The sequence below is a fragment of the Puma concolor genome, chromosome B1 (assembly GCF_028749965.1).
Source record: "Puma concolor isolate L17-30 chromosome B1, mPumCon1.1.hap2, whole genome shotgun sequence".
NCBI lineage: Eukaryota > Metazoa > Chordata > Mammalia > Carnivora > Felidae > Puma > Puma concolor.
In genome coordinates, this window is record NC_141670.1 from 80171010 (window position 1) to 80198837 (window position 27828).

At 39.5% G+C, this 27828-nt stretch overlaps 1 protein-coding gene across 3 annotated transcripts in view; it reads right to left on the minus strand.

Annotated features, from left to right (window-relative positions):
* Positions 1–27828, minus strand: part of ARHGAP10 (Rho GTPase activating protein 10) — a 325239-nt gene that overhangs the window by 199285 nt on the left and 98126 nt on the right. For 2 of the 3 annotated variants that reach the window (XM_086704135.1, XM_086704137.1), the window contains exons 4-7: positions 20806–20877; positions 12486–12587; positions 5820–5930; positions 3452–3556 (exon numbers count right to left, since the gene is read on the minus strand). In XM_086704135.1, coding sequence (XP_086560261.1) covers positions 3452–3556; positions 5820–5930; positions 12486–12587; positions 20806–20877 — 390 coding nt within the window. The remainder of the gene's footprint in view (positions 1–3451; positions 3557–5819; positions 5931–12485; positions 12588–20805; positions 20878–27828) is intronic. The other variant, XM_086704136.1, reaches the window with a different exon arrangement.

A 27828-nucleotide genomic window follows, 5' to 3' on the forward strand; every position in this document is an offset into this window, starting at 1 on the left:
TGTAATTTGTAGTTTTATATAGCCAGCGTTTTCCCTTTTTTACACTAAAAGCTGCTATCATGAGGGAATGAGAGAAATGGCCAAGAAATGAGCAAATTACAGCAATACAGTAAAAATGTTCAGCAGGTAGCACAGAACAAGTGCCATGTGTTTCAAACGTGCAGGTATTTCTGAAGGGAAAAGAATTAGCTTAAAGCAAAAATGAATAGCAAAGACACCTTGGTCAGGTGTTCTCAAAATTGCCAATGAGGCACAAAGAAGAGGCTCTACTTGAAAGAGTTGCAGGAGCAGACTCAGAAACACAACAAAATAAAGAGATAAATATTTAGAGAAGCAGTATCAGGGCAATACTGATGACAATCCTTAAATTCCAGAGGATACAGAAAAATTTTCCAGTAAACTGTTCTTTGCCCACTTCTCTATGGGAAAGCTGTTCTCAAGTGTGTAAGTTAACTTCTGAATATATTTAACCAAGTTATTTTGTGAACCTTTTTTTAAATATTTTTTAATGTTTGTTTATTTTGAGAGAGAGAGTGAGCATGCAGGGGAGGGGCAGAGAGAGAGAGGAAAAGAGAGAATCTCCAAGCAAGCTCCAAGCTGTCAGCACAGAGCCTGATGCAGGCTCAAACTCAGGAACCGTGAGATCATGATCTGACCAGAGATCAAGAGTCAGATGCTTAACCCACTGAGCCACCCAGGGGCCCCTTGTGAACCATTTTAAGTGATAGTTTGTTTTTAAGTTTTGCTTGTAATATTTCATGACTGAGTATTGGCTCATTTACATTGAAATATTTAATCTCTCGAAATTATTTTGGTGTATGTAAGGTAACTAGATCCCTCTTACAATACAGGCTTGTTACAAAAGTACTTCCATCCACAAGCAAGCTGTGCATGGACAGTTTCAGTGAAGCCCACAGGAGATGATAATGTGTCTATCCCACCTGTCACCCAAGACACTAAGGCACAGCCAGTTTCATGGGCATGTAGTCTGCACAACCACAAAGAATCTTGTGCTCAGAAGGTCACACACTTGGTTTAATGCTCTGTTGTCAGAGACTTGAAATTATTCATTTTTAAATAAGGGCCCTGCCTTCCCATTTTACATTGGTCCCACAAATTATGGATCCAGTTCTGCCTGAAGGTTCTCACCCAGGCCAGCCCTACAGTTAACAGATGATGTCCACACAGAAAAAGTACATTTCCACACGTTATATAGGCAGTTGGTACAAGAAAAAAATCAGGAGTATAATTTATCTTCTACACTAACTATGTAGTGTTCTTTTCACAACACTGTGTTCAGCTGTCTGCAAAAGTATTCTGAAAAATCATAGCAACATTAGGCTATTTCTACTACCTATAGAGACAATTTCAAGTTAGAACTAGGGGCAACTGGTTGTAAGTCAGTTGAAGGTCTGACTCGTGATCTTGGCTCAGGTCATGATCTCATGGTTCATGCGATCGGGCCCCACATCCGGCTTTGTGCTAACAGCACAAGCCTGCTTGGGATTCTCTGTCTCTCCTCTCTCCCTCTCTCTGCCCCTCCCCTACTTATGCTCACTCACTCTCTCTGTCTCTCTCAAAGTAAATAAATAAAAAACTAAAATAAAATCAGAACTAATCAAGGCACTTGGGTGGCATAGTCAGTCAAGCATCACTCTTGGTTTCAGTTCACGGTTTCAGTTCACATCATGATCTCACAGTTCATGAGTTCAAGCCCCACATTGGGCTCTGTGCTAACAGCCTGCTTGGGATTCTCTCTCTCCCTCTTTCTCTGTCCCTCCCCTGCTCGCTTGCTCACACACTCTTTTTCTCTCTCAAAATAAATAAAATGTTGCTTTATCACAAAAATAAAATTAGAACGTATCTATACATATGCATTTTGATATATTTTTAAATTCTGTTACATTATAATCACTGACAGTGGGGGGGGGGGGGGAGGGTTGTACTCTTTTAGTTATTTAACCCAGCTCAATGTCCAAATAATCTACAAATACAAATTGACACATGATTTACAAAAGAAAAAAGAAAAAGAAACTTCATTATCTACATTTCCAAATGTGGGGAACTATGCAAAAACAAAAACTTGGAAACAAAATCTATACAAAAATCATTCCTCCTCAGTCTCAAGATATCAAAGTGAAAGTCAGGCAACAACAGCACAGAGAGTCCCATCTTTCGTGTGTCTTTCAGCATGCGCTCATATGCATGTATTCCAAAACTCACTCGCTTTTTTTCCATCAAGGTCTAAAATTATACTAAACATAATCTGAATAGCATTCCAATGAGGACACTTCCCAAAGTCAACTCAAGTGTTAAGAGAAAAAACACCCACCACCTTCTGATCAAAATCACATATGTTGTAATAATTTAATAAATTAATAAAGCTCTCCTAAATCTCTTTATCCAAGACCTCTTTGAAAGCATACATTTTCCAGGAAAATAATACGGACCAACTGCAACTGTGAACTCAATACATTAGTGAATATGCATAAACACAGGAAAGAAATTCCTCTTGAACCAGCAACCAAAAATCAAGTAAGATACACAGAAGAAACTGAGATCATTAGAACTAAAACGCCTTACATGTAATGTGGAGTGCTCTTTTGTCTGTTCCCTACATGGAACACTGAAAGTTACATAACAAAACTTACCCTTACAACTATCCCACAAAGTGCAATATGGTGACAGTTAACACTACTGTAGGACATACTTAAAAGTTACTAAGAGAGGGGCACCTGGGTGGCTCAGTCAGTTAAGCGTGCGACTTCAGCCCAGGTCATGATCTCACGGTCCGTGAGTTTGAGCCCCGCATCGGGCTCTGTGCTGACAGCTCAGAGCCTGGAGCCTGCTTCGGATTCTGTGTCTCCCTCTCTCTCTGCCCTTTCCCTGCTCATGCTCTGTCTCAAAAATTAAAAAAAAATATATTCCAAAAAAAAAAAAGTTACTAAGAGAGTGGATCCTAAGTTCTCATCACGTGAAACAACATTTTTCTGTGACTACATGAAGTGACAGACGTTAGCTCAAGTCTTCATGGTAATTGTCTTTCAATATGAATGTCAAGCCAATATGCTGTACAATTGAAACTTATAATAGCACTGTGTGTCAATTAAATCTCAATAAAACTAGAAAAAGAAAAATATAATCTATGTGACTCCTGATTTAAAAAACATACCTAGTGACTTTTCTGAAAGGCAAGAAAAATAAATTCATAAAACAAATTCATTAATTTAAAAAAAAAAAAAAAAAAGAACCGCCAGGTGGCACAATTCCCCGAGCCTCACCTCCATGAAGAACAGTTTGTTATGCTGAGAACTGACCAGAAGGTGGCAACGTAGCCTCAGTTTCTCAGCACCAACAGCTCAGTCTGGTCTTAGTTTAAGGTTTTTCATATACCAAATCAAAAATACACATCTCAAACATCCTTTATACCAGAAAGCTTTCATTTCCTTACATTCTGAATGTTGATCTGTAGTTCCATTTTGTAGTGATTGAAGTCTTTGGCAAGTTCATGGCCCTGATGATAGAAAGTAAACATTCCCTGAAAAAATGACAGCATCTAAGACAAAGGGGGGAAAAAAATGACATTAGCACAAAAAAAAAATCTCAGGGGGAAGAAGAAAGAATAAAAAACAGCCACATTTCCCCCATCCCACTGCAATTCTACTGAAATAAAATTAAAAGAAGTCACCAGAAGTCAATTAAATCTAACCGCATATTATTTATTAATCTGTCTCTTTAAAAAATGAAAGATTTGTGATTTCTCCTTAAATATCAGAGCCATTAGATAGCTTTTACAGTGCACTGTACTGGAGAAATGATACAGCACCCATGTGTTCTTTTTTTTTTTGAAGAGAATCTCCATATCCATTTATAATTGAAACCTTATCACCTATGGTCAACACAAACTGTAACAAAAAGTGAAATCACAGAATCAAAGAGCTACAGGCTCTCTCCAATGGCATTTAGTGCAGCACAACCTCTCTCTTTTGTCTACCAGGACAGTCAGTGACTGGGGCAGAGACAGGTAGAGACAGGGAGATAATTAAGCTCTGAGTTCTTACCAACCCTCAACCTGCTCTTCTTGATTAGAGGGCACCTCCTTCCGCCCAAACATGAGAGTAAATTTAAAGTGAGTACAGGGGCGCCTGGGTGGCGCAGTCGGTTAAGCGTCCGACTTCAGCCAGGTCACGATCTCGCGGTCCGTGAGTTCGAGCCCCGCGTCGGGCTCTGGGCTGATGGCTCAGAGCCTGGAGCCTGTTTCCGATTCTGTGTCTCCCTCTCTCTCTGCCCCTCCCCTGTTCATGCTCTGTCTCTCTCTGTCCCAAAAATAAATAAACGTTGAAAAAAAAAATTTTTTTTAAAAATAAAGTGAGTACAAGCATAATTTGGGATAGGAATTAAGAAAATCCTGAAATTCATTTTCTTTATAATGTCACATAGCATAATGGCTAGCAATCTGGGACTCTAATGTCAAGTGGCCAGCAGGGATCAATCCCCAACTTCAGCTATGTTATGAGACCTTGGGGAAATTAATGAAATTTTCTGTACTTCTATTTCCGTATTTGCTTAGTGGGATAATAAAAATATCTCCTTCTGGAGTTCCTGTGTGGAATAAACACATGAGCACGATGAAGTATTAGAACAATGCCTTGAACAAAGAGCACTGTAAATAATGTAGGTCATTATTATTTTACATAAAAGAAAGCTTTAAGGAGATGAATTGTTCCCTAATGGTTGAAATTAGGTTAATCTATTATTCCAACTGGACTATTGCTTCCATGAATGCCAATTTTAAGTTAATCATTACTTGGTTATTTTTTGTTTCTCAAAATCACATACAGTGGATAACTGTATAGCATGTAAATTTTATCTCAGTAAAACTGTTTTTTAAAAAACCACATGCAAAAAAAAACACCTATATTAAAATTAATCTTGAGAATCATGAATTCTAGTGTTTCTTGTTTTCACTAAAACCCACAGTATGAATTATTACTTTACATATCTTCATATACATCACATATATATAACATCTATATAAGCACAAACACAAATCATATGTCTCTAAAATAAGTATAAAGAACTGCCAGAGTAACTCACAAAATAGTTTCAAATGCTCCATATGCTGGTTCTTAACCTCGGCTGCCATGAGCATACAGTTGCGTTAAAAATAATTTGTTACAGGGGCGCCTGGGTGGCGCAGTCGGTTAGGCGTCCAACTTCAGCCAGGTCACGATCTCGCGGTCCGTGAGTTCGAGCCCCGCGTCGGGCTCTGGGCTGATGGCTCAGAGCCTGGAGCCTGTTTCCGATTCTGTGTCTCCCCCTCTCTCTGCCCCTCCCCCGTTCATGCTCTGTCTCTCTCTGTCCCAAAAATAAATAAACGTTGAAAAAAATAATAATAATAATTTGTTACCAAGAACTGTTTAAGGTGCTAAAATTTGGATTTGTGTACTTGCTTCAGAACTCGAGAAGAGTGAAGATTATCCATCGACACCACTGCTCACTCTCCCATCCTAACACTTCTTTCACAGGGTTTTCTTTTAAAGGGTGGGTCTACAATAGGGTGGCAGAAATTGCACCTGATTGCAGTCATTGAGAAATAATATTCACTATATGTTGCTGTGCAAAGGCCGAGAACCACTGAACTGTGAAGGTGGTTCCTTGACCTCATCACGATCTGGGTCCACCCTTTACAATTCATGATGTCTTGCTTCCTGTGTAGGTATCCTGGTCCCCAGGAACTGCAAATTTCATCTAGAAAGAAAAATGCTTCTAGGATATCTATTAAATGTAACAGCAGAACAACTTTCTATGATACTTACAGGTTCCACAAACTCAAACTTCTTTCTTTCTTGGATCTCCTGAAGCTTACATACATACTCAAGGGACAGTTCATAAAAGTGCTGCCGGTTTTGCTCCACTTGCATATCTGCCTATGTTAAAGTAATAGAGGCTGGTTAAATCAGAGACGGTAAGGAGTGAAACGCTTGACCAGAGGTTGGCAACCTGCAGCCTGGTTTTCTACACAAAGTTGTCCTGGAACACAGTCATGGCTACTGGTTTATAGATCTTCTATAGCCACTTTCCTGCTAGAACAGCCAAACTGAATACTATGGCTGCCACAGGGACCTTAGAGTTTGCAAAAGTATACAGCGTTTACTATCTGACTCTGCAGAAAAAGTCTGCCAACGCTTGCTCTTTATGATGAGATTGGCCCCAAAGGATTAAACACTGAAGGATGCCTCTTCACGAAAAACTCACCCCAACCACAACGGACACCCAAGGTTGAACCATACACACATGATCAAAATCACATAAACATTATTTCCGTTGACAAATCCTGTAAGAATGCAGTGGGCCTGGGAAACTGTAGTCACTTCAGCAGTCATGAGTGAAGGCAGCAGGTGAAGAAGTGGTAGCTATGGTACCATCTCAAGAACCTGGTTCTTAAATACCATACGATCTGGTAATTCCACTTCCGGGTATAACCCAACAAAAGCATTAATTTGAGAAGACGTGAGCACGCCTATATTTATGGCAGCATTATCTAGAATGGCCAAGATATGAAAGCAGCCAAGTGTCCACCAACAGATGAGCGGATAAAGAAGATGTGCTATATATACAATGGACTACTGCTCAGCCATAAAAACAGATGAGCTCTTCTCACAACAACCATGGATGGACTTAGACACTGTTAGGCTAAGTGAAATAAGTCAGACATAGAAAGACAATACCATATGATTTCATGTATACGTGGAATCTAAAAAACAAAGCAAAACAAAATAAACAAAAAGGCAGAAATAGACCCATAAAAACAGAGAATGAGACGACGGCTGCTGGACGGGAGAGAGGTGAGGAGGATGGGCAAAACGTGTGAAGGAGAGAGAAGGTACAGGCTTCCAGTTGCGGAATGAGTAAGTCACGAGGATGAAAGGTACAGCATAGGGGATATAGTCAATAGCACCATAACAGTGTTGTTTGGGGGCAGATGGTAGCTACATCTATGGTGGACACAGCATAACGTTTAGAGCTGTCAAATAACTATGTTGTGCCTGAAACTAATGTAAAATTGTATGTCAACTGTACTTCAGTCAAAGAAAAAAGAAAAGAGCCTGGTTCTCAAAAGTTGGGCCAGAGCTTGAAGCCCATCTGTAGGCAGTCAGGCTGTTAAGTCCTCAAAATGTCTCATCCTCTGGGAGTAAACAGGCACCAGATGGTCAGGAGACTGTTCAAAAAAAAAAAAAAAAAAAAGTTCCAGCTTATCTGGTCTAACTAGAAGGGCACTATGGGAGGAGCAGGGTTCCATGGAGGAAGAGCAGGGAAAGAATGGCCAGCCTAGAAACCATTCTTACAAGGCATCACATAATATATTTCTTAATTTGGCCAATTTTACTTTTAAAGGTATTTATCTAGACATTTCTCCAAAGAAAATATATAAATGGCAAGAAGCACCTGAAAAGATGCTCAACATCACTAATCATTACAGAAATACAAATGCAAGATAACACCTCATGCCTATCAAAACAACAACAAAACTATTAAAAAAAAAAAGAAAGAAAGAAAGAAACAGGGGCACCTGGGTGGCTCAGTCAGTTAAGCATCCAACTTCAGTTGAGATCACGATCTCATGGCTCATGAGTTCGAGTCCCGCGTCAGGCTCTGTGCTGACAACTCAAGAGCCTGGAGCCTGCTTCAGATCCTGTGGCTCCCCCTCTCTCTGCCCCTCCCCTGCTCACACACTCTCTCTCTCTCTCTCTCAAAAATAAATAATAAAACATTAAAAACATTAAAACAAAACAAGTATTGATGGGGATATGGAGAAACTGAAACCCTATGCACTGTTAGTGGAAATGTAAAATGATGAAGCTACTCTGGAAAACAGCATAGCAGTTCTCCAAAAAAATTAAAACCAGAATTATCACGTGACCTAGCAATTCCATTTCTCGGTATATACTCATAAAAACTGAAAACAGGGACTCGAAAAGATTTATCTAACCAGGTTCATAGCAACATTATTTTCAATAGCTAAAAGGCAACAGCAAGCGAAGTATCCACTGACAGATACATGGATAAACAAAATGTGATATATATATACATATACAGTAGAATATTATTCAGCCTCGGAAAGGAAGGAAATTCTGACGTGCTACAACATGGATGAACCTTGAAAGCATTATGCTAAGTGAATAAGCAAGTCACAAAAGGACAGATACTCTATGATTCCACTTTTATAAGCTACCTAGAACCAACACAGAAAGTGGAAGGGTGGTTGTCAGGAGATAGGGGTAGGGAGCTGGGGAAGTTTTATTCAATGGGCACAGAGTTTCAGTATTAAGAGATGACAAGAGCTCTAGATGTGAAGGTAGCGGTGGTCGCACAACAATGTGAATGTATTTAATGCCACTGAACTGTGCCCTTGAAAATCATTAAGTGCGTATATTTTATGGTATGGAAATGTGACAACAATCTTTTTCATCTTGGAGGGAAAAAGTATCTATCATGGCAAAAAAAATTTTTTTAGCATGAAATGAATTTTCAAGTAGAGTGTTATGTTACTAAGCTACTAAGCTAAAATGAGAATTTCTACTTAATACTCATCAAAATCATCTTTTTTATGCCTCGAATAACCAGAGTTTGAAAGTTCAGCCACCAGTAGCTAGCAGACACAACTCTGGGGCGGGGGCGAGAGGGATGCAATTTTGTTTCGTATTTAATAAAATGAAGATGTGAAGAGTTCCAGGTAGATTCCTCATGTTTGGTTACTGGGAAATGTCCTTCAAGAAAATTACACAAGGATCAGACTTAGCCAAGTAGGCTCTTTATTTCAGCAGATTTTCTCACCTGGTTGTCTGTACTATTCCAATCACCCTGGCATTCATTGATGGTCAACCTCTATACACACCCCTAGTATTCTGGTTATCCATAACCACTATGCCACGCACTGTGTGATTAGATCACCAAAATCCCCAGGGTTGCCCATAACCTGTCATTTACAACAATGCCAAGGGCACCCTAATGATATGGAGCAGCACAGTCCTTTAGAGCCTGACTCAAGTCTGGAAGGCAATCACTATATGTGGAATAAAGCACAAAGCTTCCAAAACCTTTGGAATTTCCTGAGAGATGGGAATATCTTTTGCCATACATAAAGAGCCTCTCCGGAGTTTATGCCACTGAGATGACTTAGGGTGGGGCCTCTAGATAGCACCAGAAAGACTAAATGATCAGAGGGCTAGAACTTTCAGTCCCACCTACTGACCTCTGGCAAAGAACGTAGGAAGTTCTGTAAAAACGCTTGAACTTCAAGGTCTGTGAGCACATGCATGTGCCTGGAGAGTAATACACCCCAGTTCCATGGGGACAGAAGTTTCTATGCTTGGGACCCTTCCAGACCCCACCGTGTGTACCCTTCCATCTAGCTAGTGATCTCAATCTTTTATTCTATTCTTTACGATAAATTAGTTAAGTAAATGTTTTATCTCAGTTCTGTGAGCCACTCAGGAAATGAATCAAACCCAAGGAGGGGGACATAGGATCATCTAATTTATAGCAAGTAGATCAGATGCACAGGTAACACCTTGATTTGCAACTGGTATCTTAAAAAGGGACAGTGCTCTGGACTAAGCCCTTAACCCCCTGGGCTGATGCCATCTCAGGTAGATAGTGTCAGTAGCGAGCTTATTGCTGGGCAGTGTGGGAAAACACACATTCAGACTGTACTTTTTACTAGATCAAGCAAAAGTGACGTTTTTAACAAATTCCAATTTGACCATCACCCAATTTCTGGCCATTCCTTCTATAAGTATTTGTAACAAGAACAGACCGTTCTCCTGCAAAGTTATTCACAAGATCTACTCCTCCAGTCACATATACTGAAATATAATCAACTGACCGCTCAAAAAACAAAAATATACTTCAAAAATTAACAGAAATAGATTTTTCTCAAATGTCTGATACTCGTTCTAGTGTAAATATTAATTAGAATTTAGGGAGGGGGATGGAAATAGAAGGTATTGTGCTCAATAAACATAGAACTACAGCTAATGGTCCTAACAAAATTACCAAAATAGCCAGCCTGGTGTTTGCAACAATCGTCTCCTGTTACTTTCATTTGAGACAAAGAGAAAGAATAAATGATGCAAGTTTCTATGCCTTTGTTCAGTACCACTCTCAGCAAACTTTATAAACCTCTTGAGCACCTCAACTCAGTTCACTAAAGATTAGCAATACATAAGCCAATGCCAAAAGCAACGAAAATCCAAATCTAACTTTTTCCCTTTAAAGAGCATCCCCCCAAAAAAAGGCCTTCATGTTTGCAATAGAAAGCTGTTTCAAGTGGGAGTTTGTATGTTTGTAAACAGTAAACAGCAAGATAGGGCAGAATGTACAGTTTAAATGAAACTAAAATTATTCATCTTGAGGGTCTCTTCAAATTGCTGATCTGGAGTCTAATTATCTTTGGAAATGATCAAATGGATGGAGCCCTAGCTCACTATGCAAGCAACTTCATCCTTCTTCATTCAGTATTTATTGCCTACTCCCTGACTAGTACTGTTCTAGGTGTAAAGGACAGACTACTGAATAAAACAATGTCGCTGCCTTCAAGGAGCTTACAAGATAGTGCAAGAAGCCATGTAACAACCAAATATTTAGTATGTCAAATGTTTGTAAGAATGTGAAAAAATTAAAACAGCATAAGGGGGACACTTTAAATAAGACGGTGGGGGACTTCTCTAGTAAGGTGAACTCTGAGCAGAGAGTACATGGAGGAGTGAGGCATACAGGTCTGGGCTGGAAACGTACCAGGCAGTAGGACAACAAAAAAGCAATGGCCCTGAGCGCAGAGGATGCTTGACCCAACCCAGCCAGAGCAAAGCAGCCCGTGTGGGTGCGAGGACAGTAGGGTGGGCCCTGGGCCTCTGCAGATAGCTATTAGTGGGGGGTCTGGGGAAGACCAGCAACATCAAGCCTCAACCTGCTTGCTGTATAGAAAATAAACTGTAGGAATATCTTGGTGGAAGCAGGGAGACCAATTAAGAGGGCTCTGCAGTAATCCATGTGAGAGATGCCAGCCGCATGGGCCAGGGTGAGATGGGGCCTGGGGTGGGGGGGTGGCGGGGGGAGTAGAAGTGGCCATATTCTGAGAATATCCGGAAGCTACAGACAATATATGCCAACAGACTGGATGTAGGGTAAGAGAGTAAGGGCCAAGGATGGCCATAAAGATTTTGCCTAAGCAACGGCTTGAATAAGATACCTAATTAACCAGTGAAGACGGAAATTTACTTACAGCATGAAATTCCCTTCAGGATCTCTGAAAAGAGAGATAAGGGGAAAAGACAGGTAGAATGCTGCTGGCATTAGGAGAGTCTATAAAAACAACAGCTGTCATTTCAAAATGGGCAGAGGGAGCATATGGAACAACTGGATGGTTTTCTACACAATGTGGAATGAGGAGAGACTGGAGCCCTACCTACCTACAGTATTGTAGTGAGGATTAAATGGTATAAAAGCTCCTTTCTCTTTTATAAACTTCCAAACGCCATCCAAATGTCAAAGTTATTAAAGAGGAAAAAGTAAATGTGACATGTGGGGAATGTCAAAATGACCACACACACACATAGTGTGCAACTAAATATCTGACATTTAAATATAAACCAGCTCTATACTAGAGCCAATGTTATTAGCGTCATTTTGATGATACTTCAGTAAAAGTATGTTATAATGCTATATTATGCCCAGATTCCTTAGGTGTTTAAAAATAAACAAATAAGAAAAAAAAAAATCACACTGTTGTGGGATGAGTCAAGATCCCAACAGCTGCAAAACAGCATTATTTTTAATGAAAACATATGTTCCAAATTGCAAACCACTGGGTTTCCATTCAAGTGTGTGAGTGAAAAAACACAAGAGCCAGGGAATTTAGAAAAGAGAAAGACAGACAAAATGAGAGATAAGATATAAATTCCTTTCTCCTTACACATGGCTCCCTCCAAAAAAAAAAAAAAAAAAAAAAAAGAGTCTATTACCACAAGTAAAGCAGATGCTCTTTTTCCAATGAAGCTGAACTTCCTGAATCTTCAGCATTACATAAGATTAATGCTGCCTTCACATAAAAACAAAATGGTATATGAGCTTATTAAATTCATTTCTTCAGTCTTGAAAGCCAATTAATGAATCTATTCCCCCCAAAATAATATACCCGTTCTTCAGTAACGCTGGATAAAATTGTTCCCGTGAAAATATACTCAGAATCAAAAATGTTAATACTATGAATCTATACTGAATTAATCACTGTAAGATGTATTCATTATTTTGCGTCTTGTTCCACAAGAACTTTTTTTTCCCTTAATTCATGGCATTACCTCTTCATTTTTTTTTTCATCCCTAGATGAAAAGTTCACAAAAGAAAAGCACACTTTAAATGGAAAAAACATGCACTGCTCATTGAATTTAGGAACAAATTAACAGAAAAATAAAAACAATACCTCTTGTAAGTGTGAGTCTTTCTTTTTGGCTGATAAATTCAAATGCTTATCAATTAGACTATAGTTCTTTTCTGTTTCTTTGTCAAACTTCTTTTTTTCTTCCTACAAGTCAGAAAACACAGACAACTATGATTAAACAGGAGGGGAAATGTATGCGCAAAGTTTATCTACTAGGAAGCTCAAGATATGAATAGTATCTAAAAATAAATAAAGTACCACCGAGTGTGAGGAAGCTATCTGAAAAATCTATCTGTACCCATGCCACTGATTACGAATCATCAAAGCAGCGTTAGGATTAAAGAGTCACTCATCTTTTCTTTTTTTCCTTTAATGGGCTTTTTACCGAGCACATTAGTTTTCAACTCTTCATACTTAAGTGCTTACAATTAACACCATGTCACTTGTCCCTCGTTAAAAGAAATAATAATAAAAAAGAACACAGGGTTAAAACAGCAAACTTGTGCAGATTTTGGCATAGAAATGGGATTCTTTTAAAACTGAGTAAATTTTAGTCTACATAAAAAAAGGAAGCATCATCACAATTGGGGGGAAAAAATCTTGGGAAAGATTTTAATTGTCCAGTGTGAATTTAACAATAAGACCCTCTGATCAGAAACATCATCTCCTTTCCCAAACTTTCCCAGTGATTTCTGTTACACTATTCAGAATATGTATCAACAGATCAGTCTACAGGGCATAAGGTAAACACTGACACCTTTGTACTGAGACTCTGTGATTAGCATTACAAACATCCCTCAGGTACTGCCTAGAACCAGCATTTGCTTCCTTTGTCGATAGAAGCTTTTTGAGAAAACAAGTATCCTAATGGTTAAATACAGAAAAGATAGACGATCTCCTCTGCCAATTTAAGTGGATTTTTAATAAACATTTCTGAGCACCAACGAGAGCACACTATGTCCTCATGCCCTCAAAATGTTTCCATTAACTTCAAACTCTCCCTAACTCTCCAAGGGCTCCTGGAAAGGAACATTCTCTTCCCTATTTTCCAACTTCTATTTTCTAAAGCAAAAACGAACATTTCCCATCTTTTCTGATATGATCTTTTTCTTATTAGGCAAAGAGACTGAACAAAGCACATGAGAAGTCTGTTTCTTCACATTTGTCATTATTTTTTCAGGACATGGGACTACAAAAACTGTGGGAACCTAGGACAGAGCCTCTGCTGGCTCATCCCACACGGAGGGAAGACAGTCAGTCTCAAGAACGGATGTTTCTTCCCATTTCTATTCCAAGTTGAATTACAAATTAGCTACACAACTTTGAAAAAAAAATTCATAACACAGAACTTTAGTTTTCTTACTGAAGAAGTCAGGGATTTTTTTTTCGTACTTGCTCATTTTTAGATCCAATCCTAAAATTCTGTGACCCTATGGATCACCTACGTGTGACAACAGTCACACTTTTGTTGACACAGAGGCACTTTTTCTTTATGCTCTCTAGGTTTCATTTACAACTATTTAAAAAAAAAGCTTAAGGCATGAATACACAGTTACTCTCTTTTCTGCTTTTTATTACTACAGTTTTCATCAACTATTTTGGTGACTCACAGAAAAATAAAGTAAAACAAACATATGGCCACTGTTTCAGAATCTCCACTATTTTAACAAGCTGACAGTGTGGAATGCATGCTGGATCTGGTGTGAGAAAACCAGCTCTCGTCCTGGCCACTTAGGACTGTGACTGCACCAGCCTCACAGCGTTCTCTGAGCATGTTTCTCACGTTCAAACAAAACAGGAAGAGAAGGCATTCCGCTACATTCACCACACGGTTACCGCAAGGCAGGATTGTGTAGTAAAAAATGCTCCCTAGTGCAGATTCGTACTTACCAGGAACACTGAAAATATTTTTACGCATTTGATTTCATCAGATTCACAGAACAGGACAAAGGAAGCAGTGATGCTAAAAAGAGCAGTCAAAACACCCAGCACACTCAGCAGCAGTGGGGTTTGTAAGTTAACACGTGGGTAAAGTTGAGAATGAAAGAAAGCGGGGGTATCAAAGGCTTTATGCAGAAAGAATTCAGCCAAGAAAGAACATTCCACCCACCAACGAGAGTGGAAATGCGTTCGTCCACATGTGGTATGGCGTTATACAAATGCTGATGTGTTTTGTTTTTAAATCTTAAGACCTAAATAAAATTATTTCTTCTTGCATTTGTTCTCAATGCCATTACAGGGTAGTATTGTTTCTTTGTGCTCATATGGCTTTTGTGTTACACATGGGAGTATAGGCTAGTATACAAGCCATGTCATCTGATTTTTCTGGAACAGCCGAAAAACCCAGTGATTTTTAAATAGTGGCTACCGGGCACCTGGTTGGTTCAGTCGGCTGAGCATCTGACTTCGGCTCAGGGCATGATCTCATCAGATGATGAGTTCAAGCCTTGTATTGGGCTCTGTGCTGACAGCTCAGTGCATGGAGCCTGCTTCAGATTCTATGTCTCCCTCTCTCTCTGCCCCTCCCCTGCTCATGCTCTCTCTCTGTCTCAAAAATAAACAAACATTAAAAAAAATAAAATAGTGGCAATCGTTTTTTTTTTGTTTTTTTTTTACATTTTAACATGAGTAAGACAAACAAAATTATGTTTACAGGTTAACTATGATTCACTGAAAGTCAGCTTGTAATTGGTTACAAAACCTATGCCCATGCCCCACGACCCCCTCAACCCCCCCCCCCAAAAAGTAAAGAACAGTTATTACTTAAAATAGTGTAACCAGGGCACCTGAGTGGCTCAGTGGGTTAAGCGGCCGACTTCAGCTCAGGTCATGATCTCATGGTTCATGAGTTCAAGCCCCGCATCGGGCTCTGTGCTGACTGCTCAGATCCGGGAGCCTGCTTCAGATTCTGTCTCCCTCTCTCTCTGCCCCTCCCCTACTCATATTTTTTCTCTCTCTCTCTCTCTCTCTCTCAAAACTGAATAAACATTAAAAAAAAAAACAACAACAGTGAAACCAAATAAGGTGTATGCTGTATAAATGGTAAAGGGAATTCAGAAACCTAAGAAACAAAACTTAATATTTTAAATATATTAGAAGTAAACATACTTTTTAAGGTTGTATCATAAATCACTGGATAAAAAATATTATTCAACTAATGGTATTGGTATAATTAGTTAACTACTTGGAAATAGAGAACTATGTCTCATATCAAAATTAATTCCAGATGGATTGAAAGAGTCACGAGTAAAAAATGAAGCCATAAAAGAGAACAGTTTCATCAGATCTCACAACAGACAATACTTTTTAAGCAAAAAAGAAATGGAAGAAGCCATGAGAACTTCTAAATATCAAAAAATACACAACAGACAAGCTAAAAGACCAACGACAAAGCAGGGAGAAGATGCAATTAATATGTAAGAAAAGTAAATATTCCTAATACATAAAAACACTCTTAAGATTAAGCAATTTTCTGCTAAAATTACATATTAGTATTTCCATGGAAAAATGAATAAGGAATATATAAAGAATTCACAAGAGCTTGAGATTGTGAATTGTCCACATTTCTTTAGAGCATTAGAATTTGCTTTGGAAAAAGGGGGGGGGGGGGAACTTTTTAAAGTTACCACATAACTTTTTAAAAATGTTTTGGTTATTTTACAAACTTCCTGGGATGAGGAAATGAAAAAACTTATTTTACAACGATAAACATTAAAATAATAAGGCGTGACTAGTCTGGAAAACTAAATACTTTGAGATTCCAACTCTTCCTCCCTTATTTAAGTAAGGAGATGCGGGGGGGGGGGGGGGGAATACCACCCATGCAAGAAACAAGATTCATATTACACATATACTTGGCAGGAACACCTTTTAAACTGCAATCCTGATGTCCAAGCCTGATACCCAAGAGTTCTGTAATCTCTGTTCTTACCCTCCCCTGGTCTACCAACATCCTGCAAGCCCAGATAAAAATGCCATCTCGTCCATGAAGCGCCCCCTTACCACTCAACGGTGGTGAAAACAGCACACCCTCCCTTAACTTCTGCACCAAATGTCACCTCTCCCTGTTTGACAACTCACTTGCCTTATCCAACCTTACTCTCCGCCTTTCTCTAAGTCCCTGCAGCCTACCCAAAGAAATGAGAATTCAGCTTTCCCTCCCCCACAGAATCCAGCACCTAACTCCACACCCAGGAGACATCTGTCAGAGGATGAGAGAAGGAAGCCTGTGGCTGCAGTGGCACCAAAAATGACAAAGTTGACAGGTACCCTCAGCTACTGTGCAGGGTCACCTATCCATCATCTTCACACTACCTGGCCAGGAGGGTCATAAGCCACGGTACTCTGGCATGTCACCTCTGAAGCTTGCGGCATGCAGAGAGTAGACAAAAACCTGAGCGGTTCTTGTTTGGCAAGTTGACACAGAGCAAGCCATAAATGGGATAATAAGATAAACTGCAACCATGTAGGCCAGGCCCCTCTCGAGGCATGGGAAATACACTATCAAGTTCATTTAATCCTCACAAAAACCTTCTGAGACAGGGGTCATTAGCCTCATTGTAAAGATCAGCAAATTGAGAGCTGGAGACCATGAATGCCCGAATCCACACAGCTAGCTTAGGGGCAGAAATGGGATTCAAACAAGAAGGAAGCAGGTCTTCCTGAAAGACTTTCCTGGCACTCCAAGTTGAGACAATAGGGCATGTTCCAGAGCACCTATGCTTACCTCAATTATAGCACTTTTTAGTGTTTTGTTTTGTTTTGCATCTCCCCCACACCCAGAGTTGACCATGTCTTGAAGGCCAACTAGTGTTTTAATTCATAGTTGTATACTGGGACTCTTCCCTTACGATAGGTGCTGGTAAGTGTTTTATAACTAAAATGAAAAAAATGTAATTAAGTCAACATTTTTTTCTGCTTTGTCAAACATAATTTGAGAAATTATTTAAGTAGATTTGCTTTTCACTCATATTCACTCACTGCAGTCATTTACAGAATCTCAGGAAGTCAACTTTTATTAAATATTTAGTCATTAGATACAATCTTGGAAAGAAATATAAAAGAAATTTGGCACAAGGGTCTCTGAAAGGCTGAGGCTGTAAGTTATAATATATGAAATGAACATCTTTTTCAACCCTTCTGGTTACATTTTTTTATTCCAGTGAATAAAATAGTAATTGGCTCTTTCAGACTAGCATTTGAGTTGGCTCGATTATCAGTAGTTTAGTTGCATCTGTTTGATATTTGCATGCATGCTGCCACCTGCATGAGGCCACATTTTCATTACTGGATTGTTCCAATATCTACAAGAGAAATCTTACATTCTCCCAATGTAAGTCATAGCAAGTTGGGGTATTTCTTACAGAGTTTACACAACGGCCTACTAGGCTCCTCTGTCGTTCGGTGCCCATACTAGTTTCCTAATTTGACTAAGTGGCTAATTCGACATTTAATGAGCAATGGCTCTGGATAAAGTGTTGTGCAGACACTAGGGTAAGTGACAAGCCCCTGGGGAAAGGAAAGAGCTGCAGAGGAAGTAAAAGCTGAGTGAGGCTGTGAAGGGAACTCTGAACAGGAACCTCATGTGACACAGCACAGAAGGACCTGTGTCCTGCGACGAGAAATGGAATTTTCCCAACAGACAGGAGAACCTGGCAAGCATGGAAGAAAATCAGCAGAACCTCCAAGAACCAAGGAATGAGCCCAAACCAAACAGATATGACGGAAGGAGAACAAATCCAAATGGAGGCCAACAGTAGAAAAGAATAGCTCAGGGCTTTTAAAAAATCCAGCTTGCAAAAACCTAGCAGTTCAGACATATTAAAACCACAAATTAAACACGTCACTGAGATTCTGGAAACCCGAGAAACTAAGAGTGAACAGAACGGAAACAGCTCCAGTTGAAAGGCAGAGGGTAGGACACACCAGGTGGGGAAGGAGAAGAGAAAGAGAAGATCCACATTCTAACAAGGAGATCTGAAACATTCTGCTGTGGTCAACTTTTAAAGGCTTTTTTTTTTTTTTTCTTTAATCCCCACATAAAAACTGCTTTTTTAAAAAGACCTTTAACTTACATAAAGTTATTTTTAAGTGTCCCAATTAACGAGTGAATAAAAATATAGGTTTGTCAAAACATGATGAAATATTCAAGAAGTACAGATGTAGAAAACCAAGGATCCAGATTACAAACCTTTATACAAACCCTCTTCTAGAATTATCAGTGGAATAGGTTATTTATCAGATACTTTATATATTAAGACAAGAGTGGAGGCCGGTAGTAAATAAAAAAAAGCACAGCCTTTTTCTCTTCAACACAGAACAATCTAGATTTAAACACTGAACGTCTAGAGACAGATGCTTACATAGCACTATATAACCTAGAACATCACCATTCTCTATTCTTTAACATATAAAACTTTGAAGAAAAAAGGCCTTCTCCCTGTGACCCACAAGGACTTGCCTCCTCAAATAGTATCCATAGTATGACAGCCAACACACATACTGTACTGAACAAGAACATATGATAAATCCTTCACAAACTTAAAGACAGTGAACAATGAAGGAATAAAAAAAAGGGGGGACTTCAGGATGGAATCTGGCCATGAAACAACTCAAGGCATAGACTAAAATTATTAAAATAACTTCTTTTAACATGGCAAGCTATTCTGCGAGGTGCTTGCTGGAGATATACTCTGAACAAGTACAACATCAGAAACAGGAAAAGTTTTAGAGGGAGAAGGAGTCAGTCAATAGAAAATTCAAGGTTAGAAATTTATAAAAACTCAGTAGGGGGGCACATGGCTGGCTCAGTTGCTAGAACATAGTCTATCAGGGCTGTGAGGTCAAGTCCCACATTGGGCATGGAGCCTACTTAAAAACAAACAAACAAAAAACAGTAGGGTGGATGGCAAATAAAAAAGAAAATATATCAAGTCATATTCATTTTCCATTTCCATAATATAATCCTCACTCACCACCACCATCATCCAATTAATAAGAAACAGACACTGTTTACATTCAGTACCTGCTAATGAAGTGTTAGAAAACAAACAGTCAAGGTGTTCGAGCTTTAAAACAGCCTAAAGAAGACAAGATCAGAGAAAACAGAATCATAAAATACAAAGTAGAGCAGTCAAATCCCCAAATCTCTCTTTTTACAGATAAGGAACTATAAAGCCAATTATCTGCCCAAGGTCACAGGTGTGAAAGCAGACCTCCAGTGTCCTGCTGCAAATCCAGAAGACACAGTCAGCTTCATGGAACTCAGCAAACAATCCAGGAAGAGGACTTAGAGGGTGCCTGACTAATCTCCTCTGAAAACATAGCCCTTCATTAAAGAGGTAAAATAGTATGCTAAAAGGAAATGTATCTAATATTTCAACAAGTCACAGGAGAAATGATTCTTTAAATAGCAACTAAAAAGCTGGCACTCTTTGGGCCCATCTGTATAGCTACAGTCATTGAAGCCACAAAGTTTATTTGTACAAAACCATTTTAATATTTTGCTTAGGAAGATGAATAAAAAAAAGCTTCACAACCCCAAGCCACTGGTGGGGAGGAGGCAGAATCCAAATGTAAAAACTCTCTTCCCTACCTAAAAGTGATGTTATTCTCTTCCGGGCCAAGCCAAAAAGAGTCAACACATGATTGTTACTTTTTGTCCCTCAGGTGAATGCACAAAATTCAGGAAACGTTGGTAGAAATTATTTCTCTGGGATAATTTCAAAGCTCATTAGTATTGGAAGTTGCTAAATATATCTCAGGCTCCCTGTGGTAAAGTCACCAAGTTGTTCCCAGAAATCCTGGCTAACTTCCAGATCCTTGAGTGCGGGCTGTGGTTCACCCACCTCTGAATCCCCAGCACCTACCTATAACAACACTGGCGTGTAAGAGAAGCTCAGTAAATCTGTGTTAAATTGAAGGAAATTATGTCCCCAAAACCTAATATTCTCTTCCTAGTTTCAATGGCATCATGGTGTAGCAGCATTTCTAATCTTAAACCCTCACATAACGCTACACTCCTCCATAAAACTGAGGCGTATGAGGAAATCAGTGTACTCCCCACAGAGGTAAGATGCTTCTATTCCGAGTGCATGTGAGGTCTGGTTAAAGATATTTTCAAACCTCTATATGGGAAGGTGTAGCCAAAGATTGCTAGAGGTTTTACTATCCCGTCCAGGTGTTTTTGTTTGGTTTACAATTTCATACCCCCCAAGGGGAAAAAGCACATTTACAACATAAAACAACAGATGGTTTACTCCAGCATCTCCTTCCAAGCCGCCAAATGCGAATCAAGAGTACAGTGAAGCAGCAGAGGGACGTCCATGTTCCACGTACAAGTGTGCTCAAATTAGACACAAACCTTTACGGCTCCAAGTTGCTCTTTTCTGAATTTTTCCAAAGGTTTAATCAGGGTTTCAGTTACACTTAATGCCTAGAGAATGAGAATGATAACAAAAGAACATCGTATTAGGTTTCCAAAGAGGAAAAAAAAAAGTCAGTATTTCATTTCCCTCTTCCACCCCACCCAGAAATAAAATGAACAACATATTTTAACTACTTTATCTCACGCTGCCAATGCAACCATCAAATGACTTCTAAATTTATTAACACACTGGATCTCCATAAATATTTTCAGGGAAGAGGAGGTGGGGCAATGTGCCAGGGAAATGTGCAACAGTCCCAACACAGCTCTTTCTTCAGGGAAATAGCAAGCCGGTTGTCTTTAAACAACAAAGGGGTCTATCACATTCATTAACAGAACACTTCTGTTGGAGATTTTTTTCCCTCCCCCTCCTCAGAAATTTACAAGTCAATTACATTCCTTTACTAGTGATCAGACTACATTATGTAAGGACTCAGTTTGTGGCTACAAGTTTACACACTCAGTCTGACTGAAAATTACTCATAAGGATTGAAGGTGTATATGCAAAGCAGAGTCCCTGGAGCTCACAACAAAGTAAATACTGGGTATGCTGGCAAACAGTACAGAAGGAGGTCAATGTGGTAGGAGCCATATACACACTCCAACCACTCGTTCTTCTATTGGCTGCTTTGGGGCTTTTCCTTTGAAGACAAGAACATGCAACAAACAATGCTGAAAATGAAAATCACAGGGAATATTTACCGAACGAAAATGCACTGAAGAGTATGCAGGTGAGTAGTGGTCTTCTCACCCTGTATTTCCGGAAGATCAGAAATACCCAGAATAGAAAAGGAAACTTCACAACACTTTACAAGGAAGTTTCATGCCTCTTTTTACACACACACACACACACACACACACACACACACACACACACACACACACAGGCTTCCAGAAATCCAAGCTTTAAATTACAGAAAAACTAAGTTACTTAGAAAAGTAAAGGATTCTGAATTTAACCAAAAGCTCCTTTGCAATATTCCATTAGATAAGGATTTCTCCCAAAGAAATCCTCAAAAAATGACTATGCCTACTCAAGATAGGGAATCCTCAAAAAATGACTATGCCTACTCGAGATGCCTAGAGTTCAAACTCTCTTCCCCAGGCCACAAATTAGGTTCCACTCACTCCCACTCTGAGAATTTATAACTTAACTATCAAGGCGCTGGGCAACAGAGAACTAAAAGAAAGAAGAGCAACAACTAGTCAGGGGAAAAGGATCACTTTCAAAATACTACATTCATTTTATCCTCCCTATGTTGTTGACCATGTGACCTACAACAATGGCAAACCAGAAAGTCCTTTGTCCTAAAGAACAGAGCAGGGACAAAGCACATGCCAGGAATCCCAACTACTCAGAACAATATGGAATGCCTCCAGCAGATATGAGAAGTTCTGCCATACGTTTTTAAAGGGATCCATCTGACACACAACATCTCACAATAATTTAAGGCGCATTTCTATTAGCACCAGTGTCACTGCCTAGCCTATTCCTTTTCCGAATAAACCTGTATATAAGTATGTATATAAATACATTCTCCAGGGTGGATGGTCCACTCAAGAAAGAAGTCAGCCCAGCATGACAGTGCTGGGAACACAGAGGCTAATAAGTGCTCAAGTTCACAGAAGATAGGGGCAGAGATTCAAAATCATGTAAGTCCAAGCTTAACCTTAACCAATGTACAATATTGCAATGAAGTACCAAACAGGACTTCCCCTTTCCAAGCAGTCATCCCAATAAACCCTGTATTTCATGAAACAAGTATCTGCTGAGCATTCAGCACCAGGTACTGGAGACACAACTATGAACAAAGTAAAGTACAGTCCCTGCCCTCCTGGAACTTACTGTCTAGCAGGGAAGACATGATGCATACGGGAACATGTAAGGAAACGTGTAGCTGCAAATTCTAGTAATTCCTTCGAATGGTGAAAAGAACTAAGGTGAGGAATTTAGTAGAGGATTTATAAGGAAAAAACTACCCAAAGAGAGCTCCATCCAAAAAATGACATTTAATGGCACAAAAACAGACACTCAGATCAATGGAACAGAATAGAGAACCCAGAAATGGACCCACAAACGTATGGCCAACTAATCTTTGACAAAGCAGGAAAGAATATCCAATGGAATAAAGGCAGTCTCTTCAGCAAGTGGTGCTGGGAAAACTGGACAGTGACATGCAGAACAATGAACCTGGACCACTTTCTTATACCATACACAAAAATAAACTCAAAATGGATGAAAGACCTAAATGTAAGACAGGAAGCCATCAAAATCCTCGAGGAGAAAGCAGGCAAAAACCTCTTTGATCTTGGCCGCAGCAACTTCTTACTCAACACGTCTCCAGAGGCAAGGGGAAAAAAAGCAAAAATGGGACCTCATCAAAATAAAAACTTCTGCACAGCAAAGGAAACAACAGCAAAACTAAAAGGAAACCAACAGAATGGGAGAAGTTTGCAAATGACATATCAGATAAAGGGTTAGTATCCAAAATTTATAAAGAACTTATCAAACACCACACCCAAAAAACAAATAATGCAGTGAAGAAATGGGCAAAAGACATGAATAGACACTTCTCCAAAGAAGACTTCCAGATGGCCAACCAACACATGAAAAAATGCTCAACATCACTCATCATCAGGGAAATACAAATCAAAACCACAATGAGATACCAGCTTACAACTGTCAGAATGGCTAACATTAACAACTCAGGCAACAACAGATGTTGGCAAGGATGCGGAGAAAGGATCTCTTTTGCACTGTTGGTGGGAATGTAAGCTGGTGCAGCCACTCTGGAAAACAGTATGGAGGTTCCTCAAAAAACTAAAAATAGAACTACCCTATGACCCAGCAATTGCACTACTAGGTATTTATCCAAGGGATACAGGTATGCTGTTTGGAAGGGACACATGCACCCCGATGTTTATAGCAGCACTATCAACAACAGCCAAAGTATGGAAAGAGCCCAAATGTCCACTGACGGATGAATGGATAAAGAAGATGTACACACAATGGAGTACACACAATGAAGTATTACTTGGCAATCAAAAAGAATGAAATCTTGCCACTTGCAACTACATGGATGGAACTAGAAGGTATTATGCTCAGCAAAATTAGTCAGAGAAAGACAAGTATCATATGACTTCACTCATATGAGGACTTTAAGACACAAAACAGATCAACATAAGGGAAAGGAAGCAAAAATAATATAAAAACAGGGAGGGGGACAAAACATAAGAGACTCTTAAATATGGAGAACAGAGGGTTACTGGAGGGGTTGTGGGAGGGGGCTAAATTGGTAAGGGGCATTAAGGAGTAGATACTCCTGAAATCATTGTTGTACTATATACTAATTTGGCTGTAAATTTAAAAATTGAGATTAAAAGATGCCAAAAAAAAAAAAAAAAAGGCAGGGAGGAGAAATGACATTTAAGTGCATATATGAAAGATAAGAAGGAATTAGGGGTGCAGAGAGCAAGCGAAATTGTTTTCAGCCTGAACCGTAAAGGCTTGAGGTGAGAAATTTGTATATTACAGGAAATAGCAAAAGGCCAGTGTGGCCGGGACATAAAGAACAAAGAAGTAAATGGAAAGACAGGAGTGAAGGCAAGGGACCAGAACATATAGGACCTTGAGAGCCCAGGGAATGAGTTCTTTTATTTTGCGTATGATGTAAGCCACGGAAGGTTTTTAAGCCAGGCACTAACACAATGATTATTTAGATCTTTTAAAGATTACTCTGGATTCTCTGAGAAAAAGAGATTAGAAGTGAGGAAATATGGAAAGAGAGAAACCTGCCAAGAGGCTCCTAGAATGGTACATATAACGGAGGATGGGGGGCTGGAATAAGGTCATGATAACAAAAATAGAGTTTTCAGAGATATCTGCAGATAGAATCAAAATAACTGGTGATGGACTGAATGTGGGAAAGGTGGGCGTTCCCAGGATCACTCCCAGATTTCTGGCATGAACAACTGAATACCAGAAATACTATTTATTGAAATAGGAAAATTATGAGCAAAAGCAGCTAGGAGCAAGCACTAAGGAATTATGCTAAATCTAAGACACTAGGAGACACCCAAAAGATAGTAAAACATCTAAATGCCCACATCAAGAATCCTGAAAAGATGGTTCCAAATTTCTAAGGTGGGAGGAGATGAGATGGTGCCCATGCATGGGTGTTGACCTGTCACAGGAGGAGGGATCTGTCCCTCCCGTGTAATAACAAGTAAGAACACAAGTACTGTATCAATACAAATGAGTGTGAAGATCTCATGAAGAGAGGCTGGGGAGTTGCTACCTGATGGTTATTTTTTCCATGAAATACAAGGCAAGATCACTTACAAGAGAGGTTGAGCATGGGAAAAAGTTTGAATAGTGAGGAGAATGAAGGAAAATATCATTACGAACCGTGAGCAGAGCACTTCCTAGAGAAACACGAACATTACTAGGCAGGGCTACAGGCCATTTGAAGTAACTGAGCAGCAGTTTGGGAAGACATCCATCTGCCTTGCTGTGCGATTTTCTCTAGCAATGCAGGGAGTGAGTGAGCAGTTAGGTTTAACCAAGGTAAGAGTATTTCCAGGACATGTGAACATATCAGCATAGTATTGATGTGGTGTGCACAGCACAGGCAAGTTGCACAGGTGAGGGAGCTGACTGGGTAAAAGAGATTTCTGGAAGGGGATAAAGCAGAGCCCGAAATAGGGCATACGAGTTCTCCAGGCAAAGAGTAAGGATACACTTGATCTTAGCCAAAAGGCCAAGAAGCGATGGCAAAGAGTAAGGATAAAGGGGAGAGGAAAACAGCAATTTCAGAGCATACACCTGCAAGCAATTCAGTGTCACTAACGCAGCTGAAAATCAGCAGAGGAGGCTGAAGAGATCCAATGGGCCCCAGGAGCCATCAGAATAGGATCTAGGAAATGTTCAGTAAATGCTAGATACAGGCATTAATAACACAGACACAGAGAGGCCTTTTAAAATGTAAGTCCTAAAAGTTCATCGTGTGGCATAAACACCCTCCTTTACAAAAGGGGGCCCACAAAGACTACACACAAGTAATTTTAGGTCATTAGATGGGTCCTTCACTTGGATAATTAACGTGATGCAGCATGTGTCTGACTCCCAAGGTCTAACTCTTTTTCCCAAGGAAAACAGCATGAGAGATTTCTTACTGTTTGCAAGTTAACAAGCAAATTTCCAGAATAAGAAAGGAGTTGTTGTCTTATCACTATGTCCAACTCTTTCATAAAACTTTTTTGATTAAAAAAACCTTAATTTAAAATCCATTACCAATTTTTTCTTTTAAAATCTGGTTATGTACCTTCTGAACTGAGCCTTAAGCATTCTATTCAATAAACAAAACAAGAGGAGCTACTCAACGTTTCAGTAAGGCACTGGTGGTTGAGCAAGAAGGACTGTTTTCTTCTTTCTCTCAAAATAGACTAGACACTCCATGGAATCTCTCAGTTCCTTTTAGAAATTTCACAGAAGTATTATATAATATTTGTTAGGAATAAGTGTTACTGAAATGTTCTAATGCCAAAACGTGATTCTTCCCCAGAGACAAATGAATACCAAATCAAGGATGGCTCCTAAAACCCTAAAGAAAATTTCTGGTGGTAACAGTTCCCCAATTTAAAAGAGACAGCTGAAAGTAATACTATGGAGAAAAGCTTTCAAATACTAATACAGTAGAAATCAGGTAATTTAAAGAGAGAAAGAAAAAGCAAATAGAGAATGTGATTTTATACTCCACCTATAAGATTATGTAACCATATTATTCCCCATAAAATACTTGAACTAGCCACAATAAGAAATCAGAAAAGGCTTTGACTAATGAGCCTTGAAAAGGATTTTGGATAGTCTTGCTTAGAAACAGAATGCATCTACATGAATGTAAAATGTGTTGATTTACCAGTTGCTTTCACCTTAGGGCAGGAGTCAGCCAACTTTTTATATAAAAGGCTGGGTAGTAAATACTTTAGGCTTTGCAGTCATATAGCCTCAGTTGCAACTACCCAACTCTTCCATTGTAGCCCAAAAGCAGTCATAAACAGTACATAAGTGAATGAGCACAGCTGTATTCCAGCAAAAATGTATTTACAAATATAGGAGGTGAGGTGGGCTTGGGCCATGGCTGGCTCAACTCTGCCTGAGAGAATCATCTTGAGTACATCCCAAGATGTTCTACTTACTCTTCTCTGGTTGCATATTTCTTTTCTTCTTTTTTTCTTTCTTTTTTTTTTTTTTCTTTTTAAGTAGGCTTCACTCCCAGTGCAGAGCCCAATGCAGGGCCTGAATTCAGGAACCTGAGATCAAGATCTGAGCTGAGATCAGAAGTCGAACTTTTAAATTTTTTTTTCAACGTTTTTTATTTATTTTTGGGACAGAGAGAGACAGGGCATGAACGGGGGAGGGGCAGAGAGAGAGGGAGACACAGAATCGGAAACAGGCTCCAGGGTCTGAGCCATCAGCCCAGAGCCTGACGCGGGGCTCGAACTCACGGACCGCAAGATCGTGACCTGGCTGAAGTCGGACGCTTAACCGACGGAGCCACCCAGGCGCCCCCAGAAGTCGAACTTTTAAACAACAGAACCACCCAGGCGCCCCCATGTATATTTTAATATACATTTACTATATTTGCAGGGGAACAAAATTTGGGAGGAAAGGTTGAATGTTGCATGAGAGAATCACAGTTCAAGTAGCTGTCCAGCTGAAAAGAGGGATTTACAAGTGAGGTAATAGATTTGCCTGGGATAAGCAAGCCAGTGGGTTTCAGCGTTGAAAAGCAACTGTGCAAGCATTAAAAAAAAAAAAAAAAAAAAAAAAAAAAACTATCTTAACAATTTATATGAATTTATAGCGGGCTTTAATAAGGGCTTCAGTCCCTAAAAATGAGTTAACTGAATGTTCAGCATGAGTCAAAAGAGTCCTAAGTTGCCCTAGAAAAGAATGAA